The sequence below is a fragment of the Rutidosis leptorrhynchoides genome, chromosome 1 (genome assembly GCF_046630445.1).
Source record: "Rutidosis leptorrhynchoides isolate AG116_Rl617_1_P2 chromosome 1, CSIRO_AGI_Rlap_v1, whole genome shotgun sequence".
Taxonomy (NCBI): Eukaryota; Viridiplantae; Streptophyta; class Magnoliopsida; order Asterales; family Asteraceae; genus Rutidosis; species Rutidosis leptorrhynchoides.
This window is the reverse complement of record NC_092333.1, coordinates 622,900,133-622,916,330: the sequence shown is the minus strand read 5'-3', so window position 1 is coordinate 622,916,330 and position 16,198 is coordinate 622,900,133. Positions and strand designations below refer to the sequence as shown.

At 31.6% G+C, this 16,198-nt stretch overlaps 2 protein-coding genes across 2 annotated transcripts; one reads left to right on the top strand and one right to left on the bottom strand.

Annotated features, from left to right (window-relative positions):
- Positions 1-9,624: 9,624 nt before the first annotated feature.
- On the top strand, positions 9,625-12,148 carry LOC139848580 (uncharacterized). The gene is made up of 6 exons (XM_071838309.1): positions 9,625-9,916; positions 10,139-10,207; positions 10,305-10,400; positions 10,512-11,248; positions 11,351-11,554; positions 11,666-12,148. Exons 1-6 carry the CDS (start codon positions 9,868-9,870, stop codon positions 12,146-12,148), a joined length of 1,638 nt encoding a protein of 545 aa, XP_071694410.1. The 5' UTR covers positions 9,625-9,867.
- A 776-nt stretch (positions 12,149-12,924) lies between these two features.
- Positions 12,925-15,759, bottom strand: LOC139885575 (protein GAMETE CELL DEFECTIVE 1, mitochondrial-like). The gene is made up of 4 exons (XM_071869329.1): positions 15,628-15,759; positions 14,630-15,340; positions 13,582-13,771; positions 12,925-13,359 (listed from the first exon to the last, which is right to left on the bottom strand). Exons 2-4 carry the CDS (start codon positions 15,280-15,282, stop codon positions 13,135-13,137), a joined length of 1,068 nt encoding a protein of 355 aa, XP_071725430.1. The 5' UTR covers positions 15,283-15,340; positions 15,628-15,759; the 3' UTR covers positions 12,925-13,134.
- Positions 15,760-16,198: the final 439 nt, after the last annotated feature.

The following is a 16,198-nucleotide window of genomic DNA, read 5'->3' as shown; positions in this document are numbered from 1 at the left end:
AATGTCAAAAAGTTGATATACTTTATTTTATTTAAATATCATATTTTGTATTTAGTATAGATATTTGATTGTTTATTTAAATTAAATTATATACCTAATTTTATTTTAAGTTTATTCATTTATTTTCTGTACATTTCACTCACACATTTATGTTTTGGAATATAATCTATGCTCAAATATAATCTTATGTATTAGATTGCAAATCTTATTTACTATTTTTTATGTGTATACCTACTAATAGTTGATAATAATATTGTCTGATTTAATATTGAAGTAATTGTATTGTACTTAGAATATAATTAAACAATATTAATTTTTATATTTATATTTATATTATTTTATTTATTTATTAAATCTATTTATTTAATTTAAATTATTATTTTATTTTATATTTTTGTTAGCGTCACATGTGAAGTTCTATTGCTCATGTTACTTCCATTTTTATATTTATATTATTTTATATATTTAATTTAATATTTAAAGTAATTTCATTTTATTTAGAATATGAATAGTTTTCTTATTTGAGAATATCAATTGAATAGATGGAAAAAAGATAGAATGACACGTGTCAAGAATAAATGAGGAGTTGACACGTCTGCATAATGGCACGTGATTATAATATTATATTTATATAATAATTATATAATTATTATAATTATAATTATATATAATATATAACTAGTTGTTGAACCCTCGCTTACGTCGGGGGTTCGGTTTTCAATGTATTTTATTGCGATTAGTTTGTAAAATTATGTCGTGGCTAAAGAATGATGTCGTTGAAGCGCAACTCGAGTCGAACTAAAAGGTATAACCCGTGAAAAATTTAAATGTTATTTTAAATTAACAATATATGTCCATCTCCGCGTTTAGCTATATGTAATTATCGACTTTTAAAAATTTAACGCAAAATCAACATGTATGAAAAGTACCCTAAATATTTAGTGTTTTTTAAAAAAGCGTCTGTTTTGCGTATAGTTAGTGACATTGTGTTCCTAAAATTATTTCGAGTTTAACGATGGTGTCGGAAAAATTTAACTCGTTGCGAGCGAGAAGATATGACCCGTTGAATATTTGGGTGGAGTTTATTTAAGATTTTTTATGAAAATAGTTATTTGACACTTTACCCCTGTTTGGGGGGGGTCGATTTAAATATTTGAAAAAGTGTGGAGGTCTTTGTTATTGTAGTAAAATTTAATTAGAATTAAAAAAAAAAGGTGGAAGGATGAAAATGCCGTTAGTCACTATTCACAATTTTTGTGTATTAGATAATATAGTAATAATAATTTATATATAATATAAATAATATAATATATATACACACACCACATAAAAATAGAAAATTAGTTAAGTGTTACTTAGTTTTGAGTTTTGACTATAGGATTTCAGGAAGATTTATAGAAAGTATAATCATTAATTGATCTTCGTCTTATATTCTCTCATACGCTCTATATCTCTCTTTTGAGTTTGCACATGAAACATCTCTAGCAACAACCATACTGAGTCCCGATTAGCGAATAAAACTCATGGGTGACAAGCCCCCGAGCGACAAGACCCGTAACACAGTATGTTAGTTGACAACTTTTAGGGTCGTAATGTCACTTTTATGAACCTTGTTCAATAAATAAAGGTGAGCCATTTATATACGAAAGTTTTTCGTATATAGTAATAATAAGTTTAATAATACTATAAAAACGTCGTAAGCATCAACATCAATCAAAATAACAGTTGTAGAAAACGTAATATTCAAATCTAATGAATCTACATATGTAATGTTCAGGTATATTTCTTGGGCCCTTTTGAATATCGGGTTCTGTGCGATTGTACACTTTGCACATCTCCTTTGACCACCGAACTCTCATTGGAGATCTTTAGGCCCCCCTCTCAAATCCAGTTTACAGCTATAAAATATTTTGAGAATGTTAACACTTTTTCTTTTAGACAAATAAGGTTGTAATAAACTAGCTTGTTTTTCTCTTGATTTTATGATACTCCATATAAGTTATCAATGAGTTTGAATAATTTTAGTTTGCTACGTTTCTTTGGGTAATCGTTAGTGAGTTTGGATTAAGAACGTTGGAGTTTAAGTTCAATGGTTTATTTGGAGAATGAGGTGATCTTTCGGGGTCTTAGGTGTTTGGTTTGTCCGCTATGTGTTACTTAGGTCGGGATTGGGTTGGTTTAGTCGGTTTAATCCTGTGATTTGGCTGTATTTTACTGTTTTTTTTCCCGTTTAGTTTGTGAGTCAATAACATATATCCTCTATTAAGAGAATAAATTACATATATATCCAACTAAAGAGTAAAATTTCAAATATGCCCATTTCATTTAAAAAACAATAAAACCAATTAAACATAATTAAAATTCTAGTTTTGCCCATCATATGTTTTTGCGCATAACAATCAATAACTAAATTATTTCAATATGTTAAGAGCCATGCAGCTACAAAAGGTTTTCCCCAAAAAGAACATTTGCAATTAGATGGCACCCCCTTATCACTGAAGTGTTTCTCCAGGAACATTTGTAAGTAGATTCCTTGTCTATTTATTAGAAGAAAATAAAGTACGAGATGGGACAACTCATCGAGTCCAACAAAAACATCATATAAATATTAGTTCCAAAACGTCATATAAATAATACTCCGGTAGTTCCACTTGTACTCAACCTCTCCATTTCCATATGATGCCTGATTTCATTCACTTCTTTTATTTGAGACTTAAAAATAATTCATCCTTCTCCTTCCTGTATGTGACAAGAAATATCAATTAGAAAAACTTTTTTTTAGAACCAAGAAATTTTTTCATTAACTACCAAAGCAATAATACATGAGACTTGGTGGGATGTATTATTAAGCAACACACACTCAATACATGATAGTAACACAGTTGTACCATGTACAATGCACAATGATTCACACAGTACATAAATGAACACATAATTCTTCAAAATTTCTACATGTACATGTGAAGTTGTAGTAAATAGGTCTTAGCAACAAATTAACATACCATAGCTGACACCAAGAGAAATATATATAGAAAAAGAATTACTAACTATTGAATGTGTGACATGTTCGGAGTGCTATTCCTTCATTCTCGCCCGCTTTCACAAGTTGTTGTTTTCTTTCCACATCTCCTATAACAACAAAACCCTTAGTACCATTACATATAATTTCAAGTTTGATATTTGGAAATGTAAATAAAAGGAAAAAAGAAATTGATAAACCTTTTACTCGTTGATGGTTGATATGGATCATACCCTTCTTGAGGTGAATTTTTGCATGTCTTAACACTATGGCCATATTCGCCATATCATATTTCAATTTTCTTCATCTAATTGATCTTTCTGAAGTTCTATCTTCAAGTTCTAAGTGTTCTTCATAAATTCCAAAAGTTCTAGTTTCATAAAATCAAGAATACTTCCAAGATTGCAAGTTTACTTTCAAGTTTTCTAAATCCTTTCCAAGTAATCATCCAAGATCAAGAAACCTTTGTTACTTATAGTAGGTTATCTTTCTAATACAAGGTAATAATCATATTCAAACTTTAATTCAATTTCTATAACTATAACTATAACAATCTAATTTCGAGTGGAAATCTTACTTAAAATTGTTTTCGTGTCATGATTCTGCTTCAAGAACTTTCAAGCCATCCAAGGATCCTTTGAAGCTAGATCTATTTTTCTCATTTCCAGTAGGGTTATCCAAGGAACTTGAGGTAGTAATGATGTTCATAACATCATTCGATTCATACATATAAAGCTATCTTATTCGAAGGTTTAAACTTGTAATCACTAGAACATAGTTTAGTTAATTCTAAACTTGTTCGCAAATAAAAGTAATCCTTCTAACTTGACTTTTAAAATTAACTAAACACATGTTCTATATCTATATGATATGCTAACTTAATAATTTAAAACCTGGAAACACGAAAAACACCGTAAAACCGAATTTACGCCGTCGTAGTAACACCGCGGGCTGTTTTGGGTTAGTTAATTAAAAACTATGATAAAATTTGATTTAAAAGTTGTTATTCTGGGAAAATGATTTTTATTATGAACATGAAACTATATCCAAAAATTATGGTTAAACTCAAAGTGGAAGTATGTTTTCTAAAATGGTCATCTAGACGTCGTTCTTTCGACTGAAATGACTACCTTTACAAAAATGACTTGTAACTTATTTTTTCGACTATAAACCTATACTTTTTCTGTTTAGATTCAAAAAATAGAGTTCAATATGAAACCATAGCAATTTGATTCACTTAAAACGGATTTAAAATGAAGAAGTTATGGGTAAAACAAGATTGGATAATTTTTCTCATTTTAGCTACGTGAAAATTGGTAACAAATCTATTCCAACCATAACTTAATCAACTTGTATTGTATATTATGTAATCTTGAGATACCATAGACACGTATACAATGTTTCGACCTATCATGTTGACACATCTATATATATTTCGGAACAACCATAGACACTCTATATGTGAATGTTGGAGTTAGCTATACAGGGTTGAGGTTGATTCCAAAATATATATAGTTTGAGTTGTGATCAATACTGAGATACGTATACACTGGGTCGTGGATTGATTCAAGATAATATTTATCGATTTATTTCTGTACATCTAACTGTGGACAACTAGTTGTAGGTTACTAACGAGGACAGCTGACTTAATAAACTTAAAACATCAAAATATATTAAAAGTGTTGTAAATATATTTTGAACATACTTTGATATATATGTATATATTGTTATAGGTTCGTGAATCAACCAGTGGCCAAGTCTTACTTTCCGACGAAGTAAAAATCTGTGAAAGTGAGTTATAGTCCCACTTTTAAAATCTAATATTTTTGGGATGAGAATACATGCAGGTTTTATAAATGATTTACAAAATAGACACAAGTACGTGAAACTACATTCTATGGTTGAATTATCGAAATCGAATATGCCCCTTTTTATTAAGTCTAGTAATCTAAGAATTAGGGAACGGACACCCTAATTGAAGCGAATCCTAAAGATAGATCTATTGGGCCTAACAAACCCCATCCAAAGTACCGGATGCTTTAGTACTTCGAAATTTATATCATATCCGAAGAGTGTCCCGGAATGATGGGGATATTCTTATATATGCATTTTGTTAATGTCAGTTACCAGGTGTTCACCATATGAATAATTTTTATCTCTATGTATGGGATGTATATTGAAATATGAAATCTTGTGGTCTATTGTTACAATTTGATATATATAGGTTAAACCTATAACTCACCAACATTTTTGTTGATGTTTGATGGTTGATATGGATCATACCCTTCTTGAGGTGAATTTTTGCATGTCTTAACACGATGGCCATATTCGCCACATCGTGCACATCGTTGTCTTCTTTTAGGCTCATTAGATGATACAATTCTCTTTTTTTTTTGGTCGTCCAGGTGGACATTTGATTATTGGTGGATATATCTTATCATGTGTTGCTTTGGGCACCCATTCATCTTTTCCCGGCATCGGAGAAATTTCTAGAGCATAAGCCTCTTTATATTTCTCAATTGTAAAATATTGATCAACATATTTATCCCAATTATTATCCCTTATGCTACGAATGAAAGCTGCTGCATGTTTACATGGAAGACCCTTCACCCTTCTCATGTATGGTACCTCAACATTGTAAGTTTTCACAAGCCACTTTCTAAGCTCAGCAACTGAGACATCTCCATCAGATCGTAGTTTGTCTGTAATTACATCAGCAATCCATCCTTGAATGGCACACTTGTTACAGCTCATACTGCTTTGAGTGCAAGTATGCAGTTCTACCAAAGTCTTCACCTACAAATATATTAAATAAACATAACTTGGTTGAAGAAGAGAGCAAAATGATGGAAAATAATGTTGAAGAAGATAACAGAACTTGGTTATCTATAACTTTTTAGTAGCACAAAAGAAACTACTAAACAAACCAAGTATATTGATTTTAATTAACTACATAAGATATAACTAATAAGATAAAAGATTATGCTGATCGTAGTTTATCACCCATTGTGGATTTGATTAAACATCAAAATCACAAAGACTATATGCTTTTAAGAATAAAAGCAATAATAATTGATGAAATTAAAATCATAAACACATGCAGTATAGTTTCAGTCTTTTGTAGTTCTACAATTTCTTAGTATTATATATACTTAGTACTACACAATTCACTTTTTATCCATACTGAGATATCATAGCAACTTGCAGAAGTGAGTTATGATACCTTGTCATGAGTTTTTCAAACAGTGAAAGCAATGAAGGTGTCTTTAAAAAATTTAATAGTAATTTATAGCATAGAATAGTAATAATAATTTACACTGAGTATATAATACATATAATACATAGAATAGTAATAGTAATTTACATTGATGCACTGTATCTGTTTACTTCACTACCTTTATGAATTATATATATACTTACTTGAAAGGTAATCATATCTTGCATGACAGAAGCATGAATTCTCCATTTACACTCCAACTGTTTACACCTTGCTGTGAACCGTGTTGGCTCACTTTTCTCAATATAGTACTCAAACTCATTTATTAGTGCATGATGGTTCAAAGCTCTCTTAAAACTAGTCCCATTTGGAAACTTTAAATTCTCTTTAAGTTCTGTATTTTTGTTGCCGAGTGAATGAATTTCGGTTTCGTAGTGCACTGTCTCATCTTCATGATCAGTACTATGAGGGCTGTGATAATTGTCTTCATTATCAGTACAATAATCTGAATCATCTTCACCATGTGGTTCATAATTGAGTTGACATTCAGCGCTACATCAAATGTACATAATTACTTAATAGTTAAAGAATAAGTACACATATAAACATCTTAAAATAATCATATTCACAATACCTCTGTAATGAAAAATGGCTATTGTGGTTATGATCTGTCGTCACGTAAATTGTTAATTTTTTCTCGTCCTGGTACGCTGCAAGCATCCCCATAAAGTCTTCATCCGAATCGATGTCAACGAAAGATCGCTCATTAACATTATAGTCAATAAATTGAATCGAAAAAACTAGCTTGCTATTGAGTGGATAATGCTTCGTGACTTCTTCGGTTAATTTGTTCAAGTTGTATGAACTCGGGTCTATGTAGATACATTTTTGAGATCCAAAATAGTATCTTTTCCTAGATGAATTTTTGGCCACTCGAAAGACGCCTCCATATTTTAGTTTCAACTTGTACTTGGATGTTACTTGCCAACAATAAAAATAAAATGAACATAAAGCATTCTAATTCTACAAAAGAATATATATATATATATATATATATATATATATATATATTAGTGACGAATCTAGGATTAAAATCCAATGGGGTCCCGAATTTTTTTTCCAATAAAATTATATTTCAAGGGTATTTTAGTGGTCATTTACCTTTAAAAATCTATAAATACTTAATATATATGGAGTCCTATACTTAAATTGAGTGGTGTCCTATACAAATTGGAGAGTAGATTATTAAAAAAAATTACACATGTGGGGTCATAGGACCCCATAGCTATACACTTGGGCTCGCCACTATATATATATATATATATATATATATATATATATATATATATATATATATATATATATATATATAATTTAAAGTTGCGTAAACATACTCAATCACAGGTGATTCTGCCATGTTCTCCCATCTTGGTTCCAAATAATCATCAACAAAGCCTTGATGCATCTAAAACATAAGCATACATAAAAGTTGAACAAAAAAAATTAGATGAGGTTTCTCATCATCTATTTAAATCCATCATCTATTTAAATCATTAATTAATGGTCTACATTATATCAAAATCAACTGATGTTTCATCACTGTATTTTTGCAAAAGTAATTATGATATACTAAAATCAAATAAATTACAATTTCTTCCGTCAATCACTTAATTTTCAATGCTAGAGAATTATATTCCATAAACTTAGTTATATAAAATTACAATAGATCAAAAGCCCTAAGCAGTATGTCACCAATTGCTACTCTAGCCCACTTATTGGAAGCTGTATAAACAAACACGATCTATATGAATAAATATAGGGATTCTAACCTTGAAAAGCCTTTGATACGGAAGATGAAATCAGATGAATATGATTGATTTTGGAAGTTATTCGCCATATGTAAGTCTTGATGGAGGGAATCATCGGCCGTTGAGAAGAAAAAGGGCGGGAGGGATTGTCGATCAGAGAGGACCTGATGGTCATTATCAAGATTTGTAGGTTTTATATAATAGAAAGAAAAGATTGACTGAATGGGATATATACGAGTTATATTTGGTGTAATAGGGTATATATGATATTTTTTAGTTTAATTGGGGAAATACGTGATATTAATGATTAGTAGGGTGAAATATGATAAAAACTCTTAGTTTGTTGTGTTGTCATTTCTTATGGTTTGTTTGGTTTTCGTGTATTGTTTGTTTGTTTTTTTCATCGTTAGACAAGTTTCTTTGTTGTTATAATGAAGTTCGTTATTAAACCTTTTACTTAAAATGATAGAAGTTTATTTTTTGAAGACAAAAAATACGACTAGACTTCAACATTGTTTTATTTTTATTTTTACTTTTTTAAAAACACGTATGGACACCGTCATATAATACCAGTGAGCAAGGTTGTTATAATGAAGTGCGTTTTTATTTTTGTTGTTATTGTTGCTTTAATATTTAATAAATATTAATTTTTTATTTTGGAACTTTCAGATTTTATAAAACAAACCAAACACTCTAGCAAGCCGCTAAAGGGATACAACACACATTACAAAGGCATTATAAGCCAATCATTCCACAAAATAATAAAGCAACCTCTATGTTTAAGCCACAAAAAAAGAAAACGAACGAAGAAGGTCAAACAAAGAGTGCTTCTTTAATTGACCCGAATTAAACACCAAATCATTCCGGAATCTCCACAGAAGCCATAAAGTAGCCGTCCCGATTGCATACATCTTTTCCTTCTTCCGATGTCGTTGATCCATATTTTTGAACCATTGCCACCAATCATACCATGATGAACAAGATGGCATATCGATATCAATCCACACTTTAATTCGTTACCATAGATTGTTGGCAGTCTCACAAACAAAGAATAGATGATCCATAGATTCAAGTTGGTTATTGCAAACAGGGCATTGTATAGAATCCACATTGATGCCTCTAGTCGCCAAATTAATGCGTAATGGAAAAACAATATCATTCCTTGTTCCAATCTGAGAACGGTTCCAATGCCATTGCCATGACCCATTACCAAATCGATCACTTAGACGACAATCTTTATATGTTTCCAAGTGAAACAATCTGTTAAAACGTGACATCATAGGTTCGCTTCCATTCCAACAATCCTTCGAAAATAAAATGTTAGTACCATCGCCAACTTGTTTTCGAATAGAAGAAAATGGTATTAACGCTTGATCATCTAAATATTCAATCCGCTTTATTTTGTAAATATGAATATAGATTAATGAACATAAACTAAAAAAGTAAATATGGATATTGAAGAATAAAAATTAAATGAATATGCACTATACGAGTTTTTTACAAGAGTGTTAAATACTACTAGTTACTTTCTCTCCCATTCATATTCCAAATATTTTGTTCTATCTGCATTGTAACACGATCGAATGATCGATTGGATCGAATTGATCGATTGAAAAGTTGTTGAGATTCTTAGATCGGTGAAACATCTTGGAATTAATTCGAGTAAGATTTTTTGAATTAGGGCTTTTTTTAATTGCAGCTAGGGTTTTTTTTTTTTTTTTCCTTTCAACTGTTTGCAAGCTCATATAAAACAGGGGTTGGTTGCTTAGTAATTCAATTCGTGATTATATCTGTGCTGCATCCGTTTCCGATTTAACTAGTCTATGTTTCAACCAATCCATCCTTCAGAAAGATTATCATCTGTAAATCCAGGTATGTTCATTAATCCTTCTTAATTTCTATTTTTTTTTATTTTTTTATTTCAAATTAATATTAAAGTCTCCATTGAGAACGATTACAGTGAACAATGTCACCACATTCTATTTGCATCTTAATATGAATTAATGTCGTTTCATCTATTGCACATAGAGTTGAAAATACTATGTTTGGCATCTTAAAATAAATGCATTAATGAATTTTGTTTCGTCTTTAAAGATGCAGATGTCACGTATGAAGAAGAAACTGAAAAAGGTGAAGATCGAAACAACCAAAATAATGATACAGGTTATAATTCTATGTTTGGCAAATTTATAGATTAAATTTTAACTTATATTTAGAATTTAGATGAAACTGTTACTAAAATTGATTTAAATTATAACAGATGTCAATTTTGTTGTAAAAAATCAAACATTCAAAAAATCTCCTGTAAGATCAAGTTCGAGACCGAAAAGGATGTACAAAAGCAAGAAGAGTTCAGGTTAGACGAAAATCACATATGTGATTTATGCTTTTACGTAGTGCAATTCAATTTTAAAAAAAAAAAAAAAAAAAAAAAAACTATTAAAGATAAATATAAATACATATACAGAACAACCTGAGAGGAAAAAGAGAGCTACAGCGAAAGAAATCTTTGAAACTAACAAAATTGAAAAAGCAAAAAAGAAAGGAAGAAACAAGAAAATAGCTGAAACATCGAACGATGAATTTAGTAAGATTCGGTGCAGATTGTCACCGAATTGCTTGCACAGGGCAACTAAATCAATGAGTACTAAACAGATGGATGTCGTGCGAAAGATAGGATTCGGGAAAATGTTGGAAATAGAATTTAATGAAATTCCATGCAAACTTGGGTATTTTTGTGTTGATAAATACAACCATGAAACGAGTTTAATCGAACTACCAATCGGAAACATAGAAATAACAAAGAGAAGCATACATCAAATGTACGGACTGCCAATAGGAGGTATGAAGATCGAAACAAAAGGGATAAGAACACAAAAGGGAAATGAGTTATATGGCTTGTGGAGAAAACAATATGGCGGTACAAATGTTCGTCCAAACGATGTTTTAGATAAGATACTAGAATCTGAAGAAACGGGATGGTTGTTTGTTTTAAACTTTCTTGTTTTATTTGCATCTACAATGATCGAAGGGAATCAACTTGGGTCGGTGAATACCAAGTTTCTTAGCAACATAACAAGTGAAGATGAGATAATGAAGTTTGATTGGTGTGAATATTTGTTGAGTTGTTTGAAGGAAACGGTAAGAAGTTGGAAAGATGAAAACACAGGAGTAATGTTTGTTGGTTCAATCTCGACGTTAGTTGTAAGTATGATCAATCGTGTATATATATATATATTTTTTTTTATATAAAAATAATAGTAGTTAATAAAAGTTGATCATGCTAAATGTTGTGTATGAATGCAGCTACATTATGTACAAGCTACAAAATGTGGAACTATATATGTATCAAGTCAACGGTCAACGCTTGCGGAGTGGACATCGTTAAAATTGAAAGAGAGAGAACAAGCGGAAATTGGACTAGGAGGTTTTGGACAAGTTACGATGATTGAAGAAAACGGGGATGGAAATGAACACATCGAAGTGGATGAAAATCCTGTTACAGAGGAGGTACTTAATGTATTTTTATTTTTAAAATAAATGAAATTTGATTAATAAATAAAAATTATATAAATATATATCAACAACTAAGCTACTCGTATTATTTTTCATCATTTACAGGATTCTGAACATGAAGTAGTCATACTGTTAGAGCAGCTCTTGGGTTATGTTCTAAAATTAAAAGCACTTTTGGTGCGCTTCCCGAAAAACAAAAAGTTGCTGGAATATAGAAAAATATATAAAAAAGCTATTAACGATATATTTCAATCAACACAAGAAGAAGAGAAGGGAACAGCTTCAGTTATTAACGATGAGATGGGGAAACTGTTTGATTCTTCATGCGCGAAAAAAGAAAATGAAGACAAAATCGAAAGAGAAAGTGACCTGGATTTGGATTTAAATGTAAGTGAAGGTATTATTAATGCGTTGATTGATTTGAAAAGAACAGAAAGAGCCGAAGAAGAGGTTGAAAGTGTAATGAATTTGGAAGAAAACCGAAATAGTGAAGAAGAAAGGGAGGATATCGAAGTTGAAAAATATGCAGCTAAATTGGTGATGCTAAAGGAACAAAAAAAGAAACAAAGAAAACAACCAAGTTTTTAGCAGCTGTTTAGGTTCGTAACAACAACTTGATACTGTTTAGGTTTGTAAACTGAAACTCCCAGGTTTTCTAGCAGTTGGGTACAACTGTTGTTAGTGTTGTTGCTGCATCTAAATGTGTTTAGTGCAAATCTTTGATTAATGGGGGAAAAATGATGTTGAATCGAAGTGTGTGTGAACAGGGAAGAGGGAATGAAGATGATGATTTTGAGCAACAAGTGAAGTAAATCAACTGGGATAAAGCTACGAAGTCATAAGCGAATGTTTAACGTGGCAAAGTGGGTGGGTCATATACGATGATCTTATAAGAAATCAAAACTTTTACACACTATAAAACGGGCTGTATTAACCAACAAACACAATTTTTTGTTGATTAACTTTTGACCAGTTTTATTTACAAGCAAGTTTATGTACGTTGTAAAAGTTCAAACATACCCCGATTAAGCAGTAAACTAAGAGTTATTGGCATGTGAAATATGATCACGATTATGAGAGTATTCTATTACTAGTACAAATCTTGTATTATCTGATAGAACTAATGCATTAGCTTCAAAGTTATAAGTTATCGAATGAACCTAATGTCACGTCAAGCTACATTAAAATGCTATTTTACATGGCGGTGTCAGGGTCATCATCTGCTAAACTTTATGGTTCGGTGTCTTCATTGCATAGTTTTATTATTAAAAATGACAAGTATATGCGACACTTAAGTATATGCGACACTTGTACTTTTTGGTAATCAGTTCAAGTCTCCAACACTTGAAACAAACATAGTTTCTTTTTAACTTAATAAAATCCATTATACCAAGACATGAAAAGTTTTTTGCTCAAACGTTTTACACTTGGAATAACATTTATATGGGACTAACAAGCTTTGCATTGAAAGATACGCTAGCCTGCAACTACATATAACAAAAACAAAACGGACCAAATTCTTCACCAAGGAATAAAACTTAGTTGAGAATAACATATGATCATTCTTCAAAAATCTACTTTGGATGGAGAATCTTGCGTCGCCTGCGAGGTTTCTCTCGCTTTACAAACATTTTCTCGTAGTCATTAAGTGGTCTGGTTGACCCGTCAGCCAAACTCTTGAACTTCCACCCACCACCGTCCCCACGCTTCCCACGCGGGCCCAGCTTCTCAACTGTGATTTCCCATCCCTCTGTTGGACGCCTCCTGCTGTATTTGTGGACTTTCACTTGCCCTTCCATCTGTTTTTTATAACAAACCATGTCAACTAGAGGTGGATAAATGAGTGGGTCAGACAGCTTGAGTTATTAGTCAACTGCTACTCTACTTCTTAGTAGGGGTTGGGTTGACTATCAAAAGTCAAAACACTTTCTAGTTAAGACCTTATGCAATTATGATTAATGCATGACAACCAAACCACCTCAAGGTAGGAATATGAAAATTGAGGTTAAAAAGGAGGTTACCTTCATCTTGTTAAAGTTGAATCTTTCAAGAAACTCTTGATATAAGATCTCATCTTCTTTCATTGAAATCTCGTACAACACCTCATCTGGGTCCTTGATTGTGCCATCCCAACCCTCTGGCATCACTTTAAAATCCGGCTTGTGTGGTAGAGTCGCAACGTGAAATTCCCTATCATGAAAATCGAAGAATCTGCAAACCAACAATAAGGATACCTAAGTAATCTTAATAATATCTTATTAGAAAGTAATTCATCAATACATAGTTTTTGCTCGACTCATTCCAAGGTTGTACAACTCATTAGTTGGAGACTGGTCAGATGTTGAGCAACTTTGAGTTTGACTATATTTGACATACTTTACTGATTTTAACTGAATAAATTCAACTTTGAACTGATAAATCCAACTTAAAACAATAACGATACCCAATCTCACTAATAAATCTGCCTTGATTGACTAAATTAGACTTTTGACAACTTTGACCGAATAAATTGGCCGTCAGACTAATCAAACTACTTCAAAATCGCGACTAATCAAGGGACTTTCACAATCATTGATAGTTCTACAACAAAAGGTATGTGAATTTACATTAATAAACATTAGAAATAATTTTTGGTACATAGCTATGCGATATCCATCAACAAAAGGTACATTTTCAAGTTCGTCAAACAAGGTTTTCAATGATTCAAAAACCAAATGTGAGGAAAAAGAATGTTGAGAGAAGAAATAAATAGATTGTGTCGTTGTTCTTGCAAGTATAGGACCGACATACAAATGCAGTCAGATCTAAGATTCTAATTGTTAAAATTCTAACACAGCTCAAAAGCTTAACATCATTTCAAAAGAACGCGGTCTTGGGTTTAAATCACGGAAATTGTTTAAACAAGAAAATAGGAAAGCGTATCTTAAATAGGAACTTCGTGTCACATAAACTTAAGGCTTTCACATCTTTATACGTCTTTCTAATATCAATAAGCCATAGCATAACGCATTCATCCAAGTTTTAGCATGTTCAAAAAAAACATCGTTTACAAACGATTAGATGACTTACTGAGGGAATTTATCAAGTAACTGCTCGACAGAATCATCCAACGGGTGACCAAGTTTTTTCTCCATCTTCTCTTCATCTTCCTTAAGCCACAAAATAGCATGAACCCTCTGCCTCATAATCCTATAATCTTTTGCCAACTTCTCAACAGTGTAAACTTCCGGATTCTCCTTATGAAGCCGGTACATTTCAGCCTTCTCCGAATCCTTCAAATACACACCTCTTGCTCCAGGCTCAATCACCTGTTTCATCAACACGTTAATTTCCTTCATCCTCTCATCCCATTTTCCTGCAAACGCACTATCTTTATCTGAAGCTTGTTTAGCCAATTCCCTTATCCGCTCATAATCATCATCAGTTTGACCTGCAGATGCAAATGACTGTGAACCCATTGCCCGTCCCCCACCAATGCCGCCACTGAGCGCACCATCACTGTCCGCAACGTTTTGGCCATCAAAATGCTGTTTAGTAAGCCCGCTTGACCAATTAGATTCAGAGCCCCAATTTATATCACCTTCATTTTCATTCCCACCTTTAGTTGACAGAAACCGATTACTCGAAAGAAAATTATAAGCTACTGAATAAGTCACACTCTTTAACGGTGTGGTCCTCGAGTTCGTCGACAGTTGGGCTATAACACGGGCGAGAAATCGCATCTTTACAAATCACACTTTAAGTCTACACTTTGCAACCTATGTTCTTGATAACTAACACCTGATAAAAGCCATTACAAACGTCCATAAGTTTCACTAAATTTGAAAAAAAAAAAAAAAAAAAATATAAACATTCATGATTCATCACTATATGTGGAGTAACATTTCATCTAATGAGTTAGATCCAACCAATAAAGGTCATACGTTCGATGCAAACAGGCTGGGATTTTGATCAAACAGTTGGTGGGCAGTTAATAATAAATGTATGAATATATACAGATAATAAATTAGGTCATCATAAACGGTGGATTTCAATAGAATAGAACAAAATGGAAGTAGAAAACGAACCATAAATCTGTGGACCGATGAAAACTAATCGTGAAACTGTATGAATCAGTTCGTAAATGGTTAGTCGTGAATCGTGATCGAAGATTGAGGTGGGAGTGAAGGGGGAAAATGTTACAATGAAATTAGGTTTTCGGATGGATTTAAAGATGTTATATCAGTCCTTCGATACTTGTTTTATCCAACGGTTGACATTAATAGAACTACGTACATCTTTTTACTTTTTACTAATTAAATCTTTTTAGCGCCCGTTATTTTTAATTAAAGTGGCATATTGAGTTTATCTCATTTTAGAAAATTCTACGCTTAGACGACCGCTAATCATGACGCTTTTTTTTTTTTTTTTTTTTTTTTTTTTTTTTGCAATAACATCAATATTTAATTCATTTCCTCCTCATCAAATAACACTATCAACCATAACATACTTTATCTCTAATACATATTAATTAAATAAACTAGTTTTAATTGTTAAAATTATGAATACATATAGATAATGCACGTATAGATAAAGATATATGAGAGAGGCTCGTAGTATCGTGGTGATAAATGCTATTTCATGACAAAGCATCACAAA